Here is a 17624-nt window from a genome sequence, read left to right as displayed (position 1 = left end):
GACAGATTTTCCAACTGTCAGTGCATCCCCTTTCATTTTCCTTAGAGATGCGATTTGAGGGTGCACTGTCAAAACGTCAACGGGGCCTTCTATTTCATTCTTCTCCTAAGATTATGAAGTTGGGTTTCCTAAAGCAAATGTTTAACTGGGCTCAGCAGCTCACTTTTTGCTATTATGAATTTCATGATGTCAGTTCACTTTCTTCATGATTTCAAAAGCTCCTTAACTTTCCACGAGATGAAATCATCCGCAAGTCAAAAAAGTATTTTATAACTCTACTTGCAGCACAATGAAATTGCCAGCAACTACATCCAGGGAATAGATACCTCTATCAAGACAGATCATGCCACCTCTGAACCACATCTGTCATTCATATGACAAAAATCCAAATCCTCCACATGACCACCATCTACAGTTAATTGTCACCCAAGTGCCCAGTCTGCTTCACTTTCCTACTCACCCAATGTTCACCATCATTTTTCCAATTTCTGCTTTGAGGATTCTGATAAAGAGGTGTATCTCACTCATGTTCAGTGCTAGTCAGGTCTCTCCTTTTCTTAAACCTAAACTGGCTTTTAATTATATCCAACAAAGTAAGCCTCATCATCTATTTTTTTTTAAAAAAAAAAGCATTTCTTTTCTGTATACTGCTATGGTCAATTTTACTAATGGCTTAACCTTATTTTTCCTTTTCTACCAAATGTCATTTGAATTAAGATTTTTGAGTCAGTAGACTGAAACCTCAAATAGGACAGCTAAAAGAATGATTTTTTTTTGTATTAGAGAAGAAAAGTTTTTTACAAATACAGCATGTACACAACAAGCATTTTGAGTAATAAAGATGCTTTGTAATGTGTGAATGTTTTTCGCCAGTCTAGTTCAAGCACCTGGAAAGGTTTAGTGAAACACTATGCTACTGGATAACAGCATAAGCAAAGAGGCTTTAAAATATTAAATGAAAACAGAGAAATGAATAGAGCAGAACATCCATGTTATAATGCAAAGAAATGCCACCTTGGAAGTTGCACATTATGCTAAGGGAAAAGCAGTCAGATGCTGTTCCCTTTAATGACTAAAAGCTTTAAGCTGGGTGTGGTGATACTAAGGGAGGAAACAAGAAATGAAAGGAACTGGAACCAACCAAAAAGAAAAAAAATATCCAACCAAAAAGAAAAAAAACATATCGAGAAGAGGTGTGGGAAAAATGAGAAAGGGTGGACCAAAACCCACAGCAAATCCCCTCAGCCACGGGGACAGAGGAAGCAAGAAGGACAGGCCGGATGAGATCCACGGCCCAACTCTCCAGCCTGTGCTCAGATTCCAGGTGGTGACTCCCTCCTACCTTTTTGGTCAGCAGGGTGAGGGGGCACATGTGGGTACTTGGAGGGCTTCTTGATATGGAAGTTCACGTTGTCCAGCTCCACGTTCAGGCTGATGGAAGCGGCTGAGTCACTGTCCACTGTGGACTGGAAACTGCTGACTGATGTGCGCTTGCTAGGACTGGCAGAATCTTTTAGTGTTGGGGAGGGGAAAGAAATATAGGGAGAGGAGGGGAGTAAAAACGGGTTTCATCAGGGTATTGGAGGAAAGGAGAAAAATGTTTTTTTTTTTTAATATACAAGCCCAATGTGCAATACCAAAATGGATACAGTATTTTCATGTATTGATACTTCTGTGTAGACTTAATAAAATTTGAACCAGTTAAATATAAAGTGAATTTTTTAAATAAAGAAATATATTGGAGGTTCTGCAGAGAGAAGGCCTGATATCATAGCAAAGAGGTGAGAAAGTTGTCTACTGCAATATTATTAGCTCAGAGTTATTTTTAAGCTGCTGCAAACTAAAGACTACAGCGAAATCTGAAAACACCAGTGATTTAACAAATTGCTTTCTTAAGAAAATACTGTATCTAGGACAATGATTGCTATCAGATGTTCTTTACATTTAGCTGAAGCCATAAAACTTAATAGTAGGATTGTTCCAACTAAATAAAAAAAAACACTCTATCATACATACACGTTAATGATTCATAAAAACTAAAACGTCAGAAAGTGAAACTCACTAGTCAAATTATCGTCACCTTCTTCAGCTATCTGCTCAGTGTCACTGTCATCAAACTTGATGTCTTTAAACCAGGATGGCTCAGAGTGTCCTTCCACGGAGTTCACCGAGTCACTGTCCGGAGAAGGGGTCTCGGAAAATTCTGTACTCTGAAAGAGTCAAGACAGAATCCAAGCAATTGACCCACAATGGCAACAGTGTTGAGGCTGTCACACTACAAATAAATTCTAGCCTAATATTTGTATAAGGCTAACCACTGAATATATTAAATAAGCAAATAAGTAGAAACTTTAAGTTGTAAGCCAGCATTATAACTGGCAATTCCACTCTTACAACTATAATATTCACGAATCAGCAGGCTAAAAGGCACCATATTATGACCAAACATATTATACAGATTTTATAGTGTTTCATTTCTTTTATTCCTGAGAGTGAAGATGGCTTAGAATTTATCATAACCCTGTGCCAATTCTAGGACACAACTTGGAAAACTGTTAGATTTTCAGACATAACACCACCAGTCTTTGGGATCATCCATCTTTTCTACCCAATGATTTTCCAACTTTAGTTCACAAAGGTGTTACTGGATATTATTTTATCAAATTAATATAAACAAAAAGTTTATGTTAAAGTTTTTTAAAACGTCTAAGTACGTGATTTCCATGTTCCTAATCAAACTAAAGAAACAGAAAAGAAAAAGAATATTCACCATTTTATCAGTTATACAATTTAATACTGCTATGGAGTCAAAATCTATTGCAACAGTAACATTAAATTTCTTAATGATTTTATTACATATACTTCCTCTTAATCCTAAAAAAAACAGACTTAATAAAATTAAAAACCACTGAGGGTAAATGACACTACAAAGTCAAGCTTAAGAAAAGCTGCACAAACTGAAAAGTTTGGGATTTCAAAGGGTTTTTCATCACAACTACCAACCAAGTAAAAATGTTAGAGCTTTCCTCAAATGGCAGGGACAACATACTAGAAAAGTGTATCATTGGATAACTCAACTACTTTTTATTCCCAATGACGAGGAAGACTTGGTAACGAAGCTCTCTGTATTCTCATCAGCCGTACCACTGAACACTACCTGCAGCGGCCTGTACAGCGCATACTCATCCCTGAAGAGCTGGTCATGGTGACTGACACAATCCAGCCAACGTCCATCCACCATTGCCTGTCCAATTGCTATAGCCTGTGCCCTGAATCAAGACCAGAGAAAACAAAAACTTTTAAGAGAATAATTTTACAAGATGAGACACAAACAATTTATTTTCTATTCTAATCAGAGTTGGAACTTCAAACAGTCCTTGGATAGGTGAGGGATAAAGCAAGAGAGATTTGAAGCTTACTTAAAAGATTTTCTCAAGTACCATAGTAAAGAAGAACCTACAGAGAAGGCAGTCCCAACAAGACCTAATTTCAATTACACAAACATCAACAAGTACTCAAGGCAAGCATCATTAGTTCAGTTCAGTCACTCAGTCATATCCAACTCTTTGCGACCCCATGGACTGCAGCACGCCAGGCTTCCCTGTCCATCACCAACTCCCAGAGATCACTCTACTCATGTCCATAGAGTCAGTGATGCCATCCAACCATCTCATCTTCTGTTATCCCCTTCTCCTGCCGCCTTCAATCTTTTCCAGAATCAAGGTCTTTTTCAATGAGTCAGTTCTTCACATCAGGTAGCCAAAGTACTGGAGTTTCAGCTTCAGCACCAGTCTTTTCGATGAAAATTCAGGACTGATTTCCTTTAGGATGGACTGGTTGGATCCCCTTGCTGTCCAAGGGACTCTCAAGAGTCTTCTCCAACACCACAGTTCAAAACCATCAATTCTTCGGAGCTCAGCTTTCTTTATAATTCAACTCTCACATCCATTGATCTTAGCTTTTTCAATGTTGAGTTTTAAGCCAGCTTTTTCACTCTCTTACACCTTCTTCAAGAGGCTCTTTAGCTCCTCTCTGCTTTCTGCCATAAGGGTGGTGCCATCTGCATATCTGAAGTTATTGATATTTCTCCCAGCAATCTTGATTCTAGCTTGTGCTTCATCCAGCCTGGCATTTCTCACAATGTACTCTGCATATAAGTTAAATACAGTGACAATATACAGTCTTGACATACTCCTTTCCTGATTTGGAACCAGTCTGTTGTTCCATGTCCAGTTCTAACTGTGGCTTCTTGACCTGCATACAGAATTCTCAGGAGGCAGGTCAGGTGGTCAGGTATTCCCATCTCTAAGAATTTTTCACAGTTTGTTGTGACCTACACAGTCAAAAGCTTTGATGTAGTAAACAAAGCAGAAGTAGATGTTTTTCTGGAACTCTCTTGCTTTTTCGATGATCCAACGGATATTGGCAATTTGATCTCTGGTTCCTCTGCCTTTTCTAAATCCAGCTTGAACAGTTCATGTACTGTTGAAGCCTGGCTTGGAGAATTTTGAGCATTACTTTGCTAGCATGTGCTGCTGCTGCTGCTAAGTCGCTTCAGTCTTGTCCAACTGTGTGCGACCCCATAGACAGCAGCCCACCAGGCTTCCCCGTCCCTGGGATTCTCCAGGCAAGAATACTGGAGTTGGTTGCCATTTCCTTCTCTGATTCATGAAAGTGAAAGTGAAGTCACTCAGTCATGTCCGACTCCTATCGACCCCATGGACTGTAGCCTACCAGGCTCCTCCATCCATGGGATTTTCCAGGCAAGAGTACTGGAGTGGGTTGCCATTGCCTTCTTGTGAGATTAGTGCAACTGTGCAAGCACACCCCTGTACTTAGTAGAGGAGGATAAAAAAGACTGTTGAGAACAGTATGGCTCCTGTCCTTAAGGAGCTTACAGTCTTTGAGAAGAAGATAATACCAAATATTATAGATGTAGGTATAAAATCTATTTATACATACACACACACACATATATATACATGAAATAGACACTAACACATTGGATTTATATGGCATTTTATAATTTATCAAAAAATTTAGTCCATATTATTTCATTTTCACAGCTTCTTCACAGGATCATATTTTCATATTTTTCTCATTGGAGCTGAGAGGTCAAGTCTCAAACAGACTGAATAACTTCACAGAGGGCATAAAGTTAAAAAAAGATACAATCCAAACTGGAAGCCAGAGCTTCACTGTTTACAGCTGTTTGTTCTCTTCCACATACTTGTTTCTTCCTATGGGAGGAGGAGTAGCTACTCTAAACAAGCAGAAAAGCAAAGCGACACACCACCCTGAAAGGCAACAGGACCTGTCTGGTGCTTTCACACAAATGATTTGTGAGGCCAGCTAGCACACTCTAGGTGTGGCTAATGGACCCAGTTCTGAAGACAGGTTGAAAGTCCACATTAGGGAGCAGAAACAGGAGAATCCACTGTGGCCTTGCTGCTGCTGCTGCTAAGTCGCTTCAGTCATGTCCAACTCTGTGCAACCCATCAGGCAGCCCATCAGGCTCCCCCGTCCCTGGGATTCTCCAGGCAAGAACACGGGAGTGTGTTGCCATTTCCTTCTCCAATGCATGAAAGTGAAAAGTGAAAGTGAAGTCGCTCAGTCGCGTCCGACTCTTAGCAACCCCACGGACGGCAGCCCACCAAGGCTCCTCCGTCCATGGGATTTTCCAGGCAAGAGTACTGGAGTGGGGTGCCACTGCCTTCTCCGACTGCGGCCTTAGGTTCTAGCTATATTCCCCAATCCTGCTTAACTGCAGAGCTCTGAGTTTTGGGAACTACTGCACATTTCTGCTTTTAATAAATAAGGTAAACTGTGACCCCCATTTGGCTCCTTGCATCTACTGATTCCAACACAGAAGGGAGGAGGGTTGAGTAACTAACACCCCAAACACCAAACGCAGAAATCAAACAGCATCCTACTCACAAAGAAAGCTGTTCCCTTTATGACATGTCATTAAAAATAAATTCATACATTTTTCTTAAGACCCATTACCTTGTAGCAATGTGTCCATTTCGGATTAACCAGTTGACTAACTCCTTTCCTACAATGCAATTGGGGTGTGTTCTCAGCCAGTAGCGGTGATCCTGAAACTCCATTCCACTGCTGTGATGGCAGATTTTCTTCCATAGGTCTTTTAACTGAACACTGTCCTGAAATCACATTATAAGCAAGCAATTACTCCTGAGAAAGATACTATACACTTTCAGGTTTCCTCCTGTGACTTTTAGACTCATGAAAGGAAACTCAATTCAGATTTCTTTGTCAGAGCTAACTTACATGATTTAATAGAAATGACACATGCATGGAGAACAATTTGTACTCAGCTCATCTAATTCCAAACAACTTTTTCTCTTGGGGAAAAACTATCCCAAGTAATTTTTTTCAATATATTATCAGTCTCCTGATTATCTGAAAAGAAAATTTCACATTCCTCTTTGGAGACAGAACGAATAAGAAGGGAACAATCACGTTACCCTACAGTAACTGTTTCTGTAGCTTTCACTTCATCAGACTTTCACCTATACCCAACTTTCATCAGGGAATTACTCCCTGCTCAAGAACACTTCAACACTGCTCAGCATCTACAGGTTCTAATCTAAAACTGACAAAGACTGAATTCACCACCTTCCACCAAGTAGCCCCAAATAACTTTCCATTCTCATTGCCCACAGAATCAAACTTAACATCCTTCCAAACCTCTCCCAAATCATAAACTCTAATTCAGTCCATGGAAAATGCCAGGCTTATTCTCACCTCTATACCTTCCCCCACACTTTAAATAAGATTTTCTTCCTTCACTGCCCACCCAAATCCATTCAATCCTTCAAGATCCAGTGCAAGCCTTTCAGTTTAAAGCCTTTCCCAACTTCTCCACTACTAGCGCTCTATTTTTTTTTTACTACTAAAGTATTACTTCTTTTACTATCACAGACCTGCTCATTGACCTCATTTTTACTTTCTGAATTATAAACCTAAGGAGTGAAACCATATCTTCCATTTCTTTGAGTCACTCTTATGATTGAACACAGTAGTTTACAGAGATAAATTCAATAAACTGATTACTACCTACTTAAACATATAATATTAAATGTCTAAAAAGTATTCCACATGTATGAGAAACATATTCCAAAGTTTAAGCAGCAATCTGGGATATAACTCAAAGTTAAGCTCTAGAATTACAGAGGCACCTGAATTCTGATCTTTATAGTGGTCAAGAAAATATTAATGCAGCATACGAGCATGGGCTGCTTGACCAATTTCAGGTGAGCCTAATAAAAACTTAAGCAAATTAGTTCCTCTATTTAATTAATATGCTAACTGGCTATTTCAATTTCATTTGCCTTAAAAAAAAAAAAAAAATCAATGAGACAAAACATTCTTCATGCTCAAAACTTGCAACGGCTCAAAGATACTGGACTGGTACCAGAAGAATTTTGCGTTCATCCTCAGTGGTCTCTGTCCGAACATACGTTCGGTTAGCCTGGGGACTGACAGACGTCTCGTATGATGGTACCATTGGAGATGCAGATCGATCCAGTGACAGATTAGTAATGCTGGCTGATCTGAAAATTGAAAACAGAAAGTGAAAACACAGTTGTAAATTGTTCATCGACAGAGAGAATTACAGTGAAAGTTCATTTTTAAATAAATGCTTACTTGCCAATGTTAGGGGCACTTTTAAAAGTAGTTATGATGGTTATGTATGACACTATTACTGGGAAAGCTGGAAGAGTATCCAGGAATTCTCTGCACTATTATTTCCAACTTCTATGTTAGCCTGTAATTATTTCAAGCTAAGTTTAAAAGGAAGTCATTACGAGAGGACTGTAAGAAAAAATTATATTTGTAGTGCATATAGCAGTTAATATCCCAAACAAAATAGGTACAAACTCTTCTTAAAATGATGAAAATTAGGGTGTTTTCTTTTTGAACTGATGAATATAAAGCATCAGTCCAAATGTAGCTATCTCTGCATTCCTACACATACCAAAAGGAATACTGTAATTTATCCCATCTTTTAAAACACTATCTTGATTTTGCATTCCTCTGCTGCATTCCCCTGCTTCAGTACAACAAAACTCATCCCCAATTCTTCTTTCACTCTCTCTAGAATCCTGAACAACCCACTGAAGCTGCCTATACCAATATTTATTGTTCACAGTCAAGTCTTCACTCCTCACTTGACAGAGCAGCAGGATAACTCCCTCTTCTTTGAAATACTTTCTTCTCTTGGCTACTAAGACAACCTATTCTCTTGGCTTCCTCTGACCGTATCACTCATCCCTCCTTCCCAGTCTCCTTTTCTGGTTCCCCTTCATTTCCCCAATCTCGGTCCTTGGTCCTTACTTCCTCACTTTCCACACTTACTCTCTTGATGTTCTCACACAGGTTCATAGTTTTAAATATGATTCACAAGACAACACCACACAAGTTTATGTCTCTGACTTGAATACCTGTCCTGAACTCTAGATTTATACATCCAACTATCTGATATCTCAGTTGGATGTCTAGAGGTATCTCAAATTCAACATGTCTAAAACTAAACTCTTCCTCCTTGTCTTCTCCATATCAATAAATGGCAACTCTGTCTTTTCAACTGCTCAGGCAGGAACAAGCAAGAATGTCCTCTCTTAACATTTATTTTCAGAATCATACTGGGAGCATAAGCTAATGCAATAAGAAAATGTAATAAAGGAATACAGAATGGGAAAAAAGAATTAAAACTGTCTCTCTTCACAGATGACCATCTATGTAAAAATCTGAAAAGATCAACCAAAAGACTCACAAAATTATAACAAGGTTGCAAGATGCAAGATTAATATACAAAAGTCAGTCACTTTCCTATACCAGCAATGAACAAATGAAATTAAAAATTAAAACACACTATCATTTACATCAGCATTCCCCAAAACAAAATACTCAAGTATAAATCTAAATATGTACAAGATCTGAAAGAAGAAAACTACAAAACTTTGATGAAAGATATCAAGGAACTAAGTATATGGAGAAAAAGTCATTGTTCATGGATAAGAAAACTCAGTATTGTCATGATATTAGTACTTCTCAACCTGATCTATGGATTCAATACAATCTCAGTCAAAATGCTAGCAAGCTGTTCTGTGGATAATGAAAAACTGATTCTAAGGTTTATGTGTTGAGGCAAAAGGCCCAAAACAGCCAGCGTAATATGGAAGGAACAAACAGAGGAGTGACACATCCAACTTAAGGACTTACCATAAAGCTATAGTAACAAAGACAATGTGGTATTAGTGAAAGACAGACAAACACTATCAGTGGAACAAAATACAGAGCCCAGAAACAGATCCACATAACACAGTCACTAATCTCTGATGAAGGAGCAAAGGCAGTTTAATGGAGCAAAGATAGTCTTTTCAAGAAATGGTGCTAGAACAACTGGACCTCCACATGCAAAAAAATATTAACCTAGACACAGACCTTTTTAGACCTAGACCATTCTAAAAAATTAACTCAAAATGAATCACAGATCTAAATGTAAAATGCAAAGCCAACTCCTGGAAAATAACATGGGAGAAAATCCAGATGGCCTTGGGTACTGAGATGACTTTTTAGATACAACACCAAAGCATCATCCATAAAAAAACTGATAGGCTAACTTCATTACAATTAAAAATGATGAGCATAAATATGTCTTTTATGCTCTGCAAAAGACAACATCAAGAATTAGAAGACAAGCCACAGACTGGGAAAAAACAACTGCAAAAAATTTCTTTGACAAAAGGGCAGTTATCCAAAACATACAAAGAACTCCAAAAACTCAACAATAAGAAAACAACTCAGTTAAAAAGCAGGGCAAAGACCTAGACAGACACCTCACCAAAGAAAGTATACAGACAGCAAGGATGGGAGCATATGAAAACATGTTCAGCATCACATGTCATAAGGGAATCCCACATTAAAACAATGAGTCAGCATTATACACCTATCAGAATGGTTGAAATCCAGAATACAGATGACACCAACTACTGGCAAGGATAGGGAACAACATAACTCCCATTCATTGTTGGTACAGCTACTGTGGAAAGCAGTTTCTTACAAAACTAAACATACTCTTAACTGTAGGATCCAGTAATCACACTCCTTAGTATTTATCCAAATGAATGAAAAATATATCCCCACTAAAACTTGCATATACATGTTTATAGAAACCTTATTCATCGTTGCCAAAACATGGACACAACCAAGATGTCCTTCAGTAGGTGAGTGGATAAATAAACTGCTGTAGTTCCAAACAATGGACTATTCTCCAATGCTAAAAAGAAATGAGCTATCAAGCCAAAAAAAACCACAGAAGAAACTAAAATGCATATTGCCAAGTGAAAGAAATCAATCTGAAAAGGCTATATACTGTATGATTCCAACTATGTAACATTCTGGAAAAGGCAAAACGATGAAGACAATAAAAAGGTGTGTGGCTGCCATGGGTTGGGGGGAGTAAGGGATCAATAAGTAGAGCACAGAGGATTTTTTAAAACACTGAAACTATTCTGATCTCTACTTCAGTGGTGAATATATTTCATTACATATTTGTTCAAACCCACAGAATATACAAGACCAAAAACAAACTACAGACTTGAGTAAAAATGATGTCATTGTAGGTTCATCAACTTTAACAACATATCACTCTAGTGTGGGATGTTTATTTATAATGTGAGACGTTGTGGGGAGGGGCTATATGGGAACTCTCTGCACTTTCCAATCAATTCTGCTGTGAACCTACACTGCTCCACAAAATGAAGTTTATAAGCTTTTTTTTAAGTAAAAGATGATGATATCTGCAACTTACTCTCAAACAGTCCAGGAAAAAAAAAAAAAAGTAAATGGGCAAAATGTAAATTAGTGAATCTTAATGAAGAATGTATGAAAACTTATTCCACTCTATTTCTTGCAACTCTTTTGCAAGTATAAAACTTTCTAAAAATAAATAAAAAATGAAGCTCTATAACAGCTTCCCACTCACTGATTAAATGCCAAATCCTTACAATGAACAGAAACAGGTTTTACTCCTGGTACACAGGGCTCCCAGTTACTCCCTGCTGGGCATGTTTCCTCTGGGGAACTTAGCTGTTCCCTGTCTGCTTGGTAAACTGCTCTATAAAATGTCCGCATGGTTTACTACCCCACATCCTCAAGTCTTTGCTCAGACATCACCCTCTCTGTGAGGTCTTCACTGAGCACACTCTTTAAAATTCCATCCTCCACCCCTAGTCCTTATGCTTTTGTGTGCTTTAAACTTTTGATTCACTGCTGCTGCTGCTGCTGCTGCTGCTAAGTCGCGTCAGTCGTCAGTCGTGTCCAACTCTGTGTGACCCCAGAGACAGCAGCCCACCATGCTCCTCCATCCCTGGGATTCTCCAGGCAAGAATACTGGAGTGGGTTGCTATTTCCTTCTCCAGTGCGTGAAAGTGAAGTCGCTCAGTCCTATCCAACCCTTCGCAACCCCATAGACTGTAGCCAACCAGGCTCCTCCATCCATGGGATTCTCCAGGCAAGAGTACTGGAGTGGGGTGCCATTGTCCCCTCCCAACATAAACCTGTTCCTGCATTATTCCATATTTACAGACTTCAACCTTACCCCAGCCCAGGTATCTCATAAACCTAAGCTCCCAGACATTAATAAAGTGTATAAAGCTAACTGAGGACAATACCCTGTACAGAGTAGGCGCTCTGATTTGGATGAATCGATGCAAACTCATTCTTACTAGAAAGACAACTAGAATCACATTAGCAAATGAGGTGCACCTTACGAGGGATGGCACATTAATAACTGTATTTACTGCTGTACTACAAATACCTAATTTGCAGGCACTTATTAAGCACTTGCTGAAAGAATAAACTGAATGTATGATAAACCATGGTGAGTCAGATGCCTATTCCTTTGGGTTTATAACAACTTACTCACCAATTAACTTCGTAATAACTCAAAGTGTTTTCAGGGGGAGGTGTGGATGTTAGTAAAATTCTAGCAGGTTGAAAAGGAAATGAGCAGTTACAGAACAATTATAATCAACTATTTCAAGGAATTTAGCTAAGAAAATATATTGAGAATATAGAAAACTGTAGGCAAAACACAAAGGAAGGGGGTTTGTTTCTTTTTAATAGGTAAGACCTGAGTTTGTTTAAATGCAGATAGTAAGGAGTCAGCAGAGAGAAGTGGAATATAAGGAACATTAATAGTGTGACTAATAAGAATGATCTCTGTTCGTTTCCAAGGCAAACGATTCAATATCACGATAATCCAACTCTATGCCCCGACCAGTAACGCTGAAGAAGCGGAAGTTGAACAGTTCTATGAAGACCTACAAGACCTTGTAGAACTAACACCCAAAAAAGATGTCCTTTTCATTATAGGGGACTGGAATGCAAAAGTAGGAAGTCAACAAACACCTGGAGTAATAGGAAAATTTGGCCTTGGAGTACAGAATGAAGCAGGGCAAAGGCTAATAAGAGTTTTGCCAAGAGAACGCACTGGTCATAGCAAACACCCTCTTCCAACAACACAAGAGAAGACTCTACACATGGACATCACCAGATGGTCAACACCAAAATCAGATTAATTATATTCTTTGCAGCCAAAGATGGAGAAGCTCTATACAGTCAGCAAAAACAAGACTGGAAGCTAACTGTGGCTCAGATTATGAACTCCTTATTGCCAAATTCAGACTGAAACTGAAGAAAGTGGGGAAAACCACTAGACCATTCAGGTATGACCTAAATCAAATCCCTTATGATTATACAGTGGAAGTGAGAAATAGATTTAAAGGACTAGATCTGATAGAGTGCCTGATGAACTATGGACGGAGGTTCATGACATTGTACAGGAGACAGGGATCAAGACCATCCCCATGGAAAAGAAATGCAAAAAAGAAAAATGGCTGTCTGGGGAGGCCTTACAAATAGCTGTGAAAAGAAGAGAAGCGAAAAGCAAAGGAGAAAAGGAAAGATATAAGCATCTGAATGCAGAGTTCCAAAGAATAGCAAAGAGAGATAAGAAAGCCTTCCTCAGTGATCCATTCAAAGAAATAGAGGAAAACAACAGAATGGGAAAGACTAGGGATCTCGTCAAGAAAATCAGAGATACCAAGGGAACATTTCATGCAAAGATGGGCTCAATAAAGGACAGAAATAGTAGGGACCTAACAGAAGCAGAAGATATTAAGAAGAGGTGGCAAAAGTATACAGAAGAGCTGTACAAAAAAGATCTTCACGACCAAGATAATCACGATGGTGTGATCGCTCACCTAGAGCCAGACATCCTGGAATATGAAGTCAAGTTGGCCTTAGGAAACATCACTACGAACAAAGCTAGTGGAGGTGACTGAATTCCAGTTGAGCTATTTCAAATCCTGAAAGATGATGCTGTGAAAGTGCTGCACTCAATATGCCAGCAAATTTGGAAAACTCAGCAGTGGCCACAGGACTGGAAAAGGTCAGTTTTCATTCCAATCCCAAAGAAAGGCAATGCCAAAGAATGTTCAAACTACCACACAATTGCACTCATCTCACATGCTAGTAAAGTAATGCTTAAAATTCTCCAAGCCAGGCTTTAGCATTACATGAACCGTGAATTTCCAGATGTTCAAGCTAGATTGACAAAAGGCAGAGGAACCAGAGATCAAATTGCCAACATCCTCTGGATCATGGAAAAAGCAAGAGAGTTCCAGAAAAACATCTATTTCTGCTTTATTGACTATGCCAAAGCCTTTGACTGTGTGGATCACAATAAATTGTGGAAAATTCTTGAAGAGATGGGAATACCAGACCACCTGACCTGCCTCTTGAGAAATCTGTATGCAGGTCAGGAAGCAACAGTTAGAACTGGACATGGAACAACAGACTGGTTCCAAATAGGAAAAGGAGTACATCAAGGCTGTATATTGTCACCCTACTTATTTAACTTCTATGCAGAGTACATCATGAGAAATGCTGGGCTGGAGGAAGCACAAGCTGGAATCAAGATTGCTGGGAGAAATATCAATAACCTCAGATATGCAGATGACACCACCCTTATGGCAGAAAGTGAAGAACAACTAAAGAGCCTCTTGATGAAAGTGAAAGAGGAGAGTGAAAAAGTTGTCTTAAAGCTCAACATTCAGAAAACTAAGATCATGGCATCCGGTACCATTATTTCATGACAAATAGATGGGGGAACAGTGGAAACAGTGGGTGACTTTATTTTTCTGGGCTCCAAAATCACTGCAGATGGTTATTGCAGCCATGAAATTAAAAGACGCTTATTCCTTGGAAGAAAAGTTATGATCAACCTAGAAAGCATATTAAAAAGCAGAGACATTACTTTGCCAACAAAGGTCCGTCTAGTCAAAGCTATGGTTTTTCCAGTAGTCATGTATGGATGTGAGAGTTGGACTATGAAGAAAGCTGAGTGACAAATAACTGATGCTTCTGAACTGTGGTGTTGGAGAAGACCCTTGAGAGTCCCTTGGACTGCAAGGAGATCCAACCAGTCCATCTTAAAGGAAATCAGTCCTGGGTGTTCATTGGAAGGACTGATGTTGAAGTTGAAACTCCAATACTTTGGCCACCTGATGCGAAGAGCTGACTCATTGGGAAAGACCCTGATGCTGGGAAAGATTGAGAGCAGGAGGAGAAGGGGACGACAGAGGATGAGATGGTTGGATGGCATCACCAACTCATTGGACACGGGTTTGGGTGGACTCCGGGAGTTGGTGATGGACAGGGAGGCCTGGCATGCTGCAGTTCATGGGGTCGCAAAGAGTCGGACACGACTGAGCGACTGAACTGAACTGAATACAAAAGAATAAGGGATGACAAGCAGAATACAAATGGAGAAGCAAGGTGAAGAGGAAAGAATGAGCTCCAAATGTAATCAAGTTGGTAACTGATGCTAAGAGTTGGTGTCGTCCCCTTCTGTCATTTCCCCTTTTTGCTCTGTAGCTGAAAGTGAAGTCATCTGCTAATAAGTCAGAAGAAAGTAGGGTTGAAGACAGCAGAAAAGAGTAGAAAAGGGCCACTGTGAGAATGCAAGTGACAGCTGACTAGCTAAAAGGAAACAAAAGTTTAATTCGGCTTTTAGAGCTAAGAAAATGTACAAAAATCAATCCTATCCATTTTATGTTTGTTCTTCTCAATACTGTAAAAAAGAAAAAACAGACATAACAGGCACAGAACACAGCGTTTTCATTTGGCAGTTCACCTATTTCGAGCAGGAGATTTCCCAGCATCCTCTTGAACAGATACAAGTCTTGTTGAAAGAGCAGTGTTTGAGGAGTCTGGATGAATTAAACTAGAAAGAAAATAGGAATATACTGAGATGATTTGAGAGTTACAGGCAAATCCAATTTCAATAGAGTGCTATAACATTTAAAAGCAGGTTGTTTTCTGCAATAATGAGCTTATGGGTCATTATTTTCTTCTTTCAGTTGAGGTAGAAATAGGATAAATTTTGTCTTCGGGATAACAATACCAAAAGATCAATGGAGGAAGTTTATTAAGTGAGTGTGTATGTGTGTGCACATGCGTGCATGCTCAGTCATGTCTGACTCTTTGAGACTCTATGGACTACAGCCCACCAGGCTCCTCTGTCCATGAAATTTTCCAGGCAAGAATACTGGAGTGGGTTGCCACTTCCTACTCCCGAGAATCTTCCTGATCTAGGGGTCAAACTTTCGTCTCTTGCATCTTCTGCATTACAGGTGGATTCTTTTATCACCACACCACCTTGGAAGCCCAGAATCTTTGCAACCCCCTGGGCTGTAGCCCACCAGGCTCCTCTGTCCATGGAATTTCCCAGGCAAGAATACTGGAGTGGGTTGCCATTTCTTCTTAAAGGGGATTTTCCCAACCCAAGGATCAAACCCACATCTCCTGCATTGCAAGCAGATATATTCTTTGCCATTGAGCCACAGGGAAGCCCTAGTTATTAAGTATAACAGGTGGCAATAAAACAATAAAATTGGCTGAATGAGTGACTTATAGAACTCTTCACATCACATATACAAAACAGAAGTACTCTGGGGTAGAAATCCTGAGCTCAAATATTTTATTGTTAGTCCCCATAACTTAGTGGAATAGCACTGCAGATACATAAGTGACTGTACCTTTGCCAAGCAAAATCATCCTCTAAAAATATGTTGCGGCTGGCTTTTCTACTCCCCACAGGTGTACGGGGTTCACTTGGATCAAGTACAGACACAGAGGAAGCAGAGTCTGAAAGAGCATTCAAGTCTTCACCAATGGAATTACTGTCTGTGGAATGAGCATAACTTAAGGCTATTTTTCTACAGTATGTACAGGCTCGGAGGTCCCCTAGGAGGAAAAAAAAAAAAAAAAAGAAGAAGAAAACTTATTAGATGATAACTAACCTATCTACTTACCAGAACTATTAAACCCTTGGCTTAATAGTTAATCTAATAACAGGGAACCATCTTCAAGTAAAGACTACCAAACAAGACCTTGTTTTAAAAGTGAAGTAACTTTGTTAGCTCTGTTATATATTTTAAAACCAAAGAGGGTGGGAGGGAGGTTTAAGAGGGAGGGGATATATGTCTACATATAACTGATTCACTTCATTGTACAGCAGGAACTAATATAACATTCTAAAACTGTACTCCAATTTAAAAAAAGAAAGAAAAGCAACAGGAAGAGCAAATATGTGGGTAAATAAGAATTTACCATATAAAATAATAAAAAAAATTTTTAATAAAAACCAAAATTATGATAACTCCATCCAGCTACCCAAATTACTGCAAATATTTATAATAACTTGGACTAGAAAACTCTGCTACAAGAGTATTCTTCAAGGTTCTAGAAGTGAAGTAAGGGAATCTATGATAAAGACAGAGGTTCAGGGAAAAAAATTTTAGTTGAATACATAAACCAACACAAATAGAAGGAACACTTTTTACCTCGGTAACAAGGAAGGAGGAAAATGTTTAGTTCTTTATGTGAAGTCATAAAGATTGACCTCCACAAGGGGGCACAGTTTCAAAAACTGTTTAAAAACAAACAAAACTGGCTTACAAACAATAAGAAATACGGGTTGGGGGAACTATAAAGGAAATTCTCATGGTAAAAGTTAGGATGGAAATGAAATATTCTTGGGAAGACAATAAGGTTATTTAATAATTTTAAGTGTTTGTTTTTTTCCTGGAAGCAGTCCTACCCAAATATAAGTTTCATTTCTACCCTGTTCTTCTGTAACAATTTTTTGTGTGATTCTATAACATCTTAGCATACTAAAAAAGGAGGTAAGATAATTAAACTTTACCAATAACATGTTACATAACAATTCTACCTTCTTTTTACCATTAACATTAGAAAACTGAAATGACAAGGAACAAAAGACTTCTAGAAGTCAACTGTACCGGGTTTTTACCATAATTACTACGAAGGACGATATATGGTCTTATTTTTTAAGAACTATTTTATAGTACTCCATTTTATTAAATTACGCATGTATTTTAAGCAAAATTAAGTATCACTTGTTGGGTTACTCATTTCTAACACAATTCAACAGATGAATCTAAAGAAAAATGTCTCCAATCATGAACCACCACCAACCCCAAACCTCTTCCCCCCACCAAAAAAAA

The 17624-nt window shown here is 38.8% G+C and overlaps 1 protein-coding gene across 15 annotated transcripts in view; it reads right to left on the bottom strand.

Annotated features, from left to right (window-relative positions):
• PIKFYVE (phosphoinositide kinase, FYVE-type zinc finger containing) overlaps positions 1 to 17624 on the bottom strand; it is an 82187-nt gene that overhangs the window by 49849 nt on the left and 14714 nt on the right. For 13 of the 15 annotated variants that reach the window (XM_025278133.3, XM_025278131.3, XM_025278129.3 and 10 more), the window contains 7 exons: positions 16134 to 16341; positions 15230 to 15319; positions 7439 to 7577; positions 6007 to 6164; positions 3158 to 3269; positions 2063 to 2210; positions 1343 to 1510 (listed from right to left, as the gene is read on the bottom strand). In XM_025278133.3, the coding sequence (XP_025133918.1) occupies positions 1343 to 1510; positions 2063 to 2210; positions 3158 to 3269; positions 6007 to 6164; positions 7439 to 7577; positions 15230 to 15319; positions 16134 to 16341 (1023 nt within the window). The remainder of the gene's footprint in view (positions 1 to 1342; positions 1511 to 2062; positions 2211 to 3157; positions 3270 to 6006; positions 6165 to 7438; positions 7578 to 15229; positions 15320 to 16133; positions 16342 to 17624) is intronic. The other 2 variants (XM_044937707.2, XM_044937708.2) reach the window with 1 other exon arrangement.

This window comes from Bubalus bubalis, chromosome 2 (assembly GCF_019923935.1).
Source record: "Bubalus bubalis isolate 160015118507 breed Murrah chromosome 2, NDDB_SH_1, whole genome shotgun sequence".
Taxonomy (NCBI): Eukaryota; Metazoa; Chordata; class Mammalia; order Artiodactyla; family Bovidae; genus Bubalus; species Bubalus bubalis.
The sequence above is the reverse complement of the archived record's forward strand: the minus strand, read 5'-3'. Positions and strand labels throughout refer to the sequence as shown.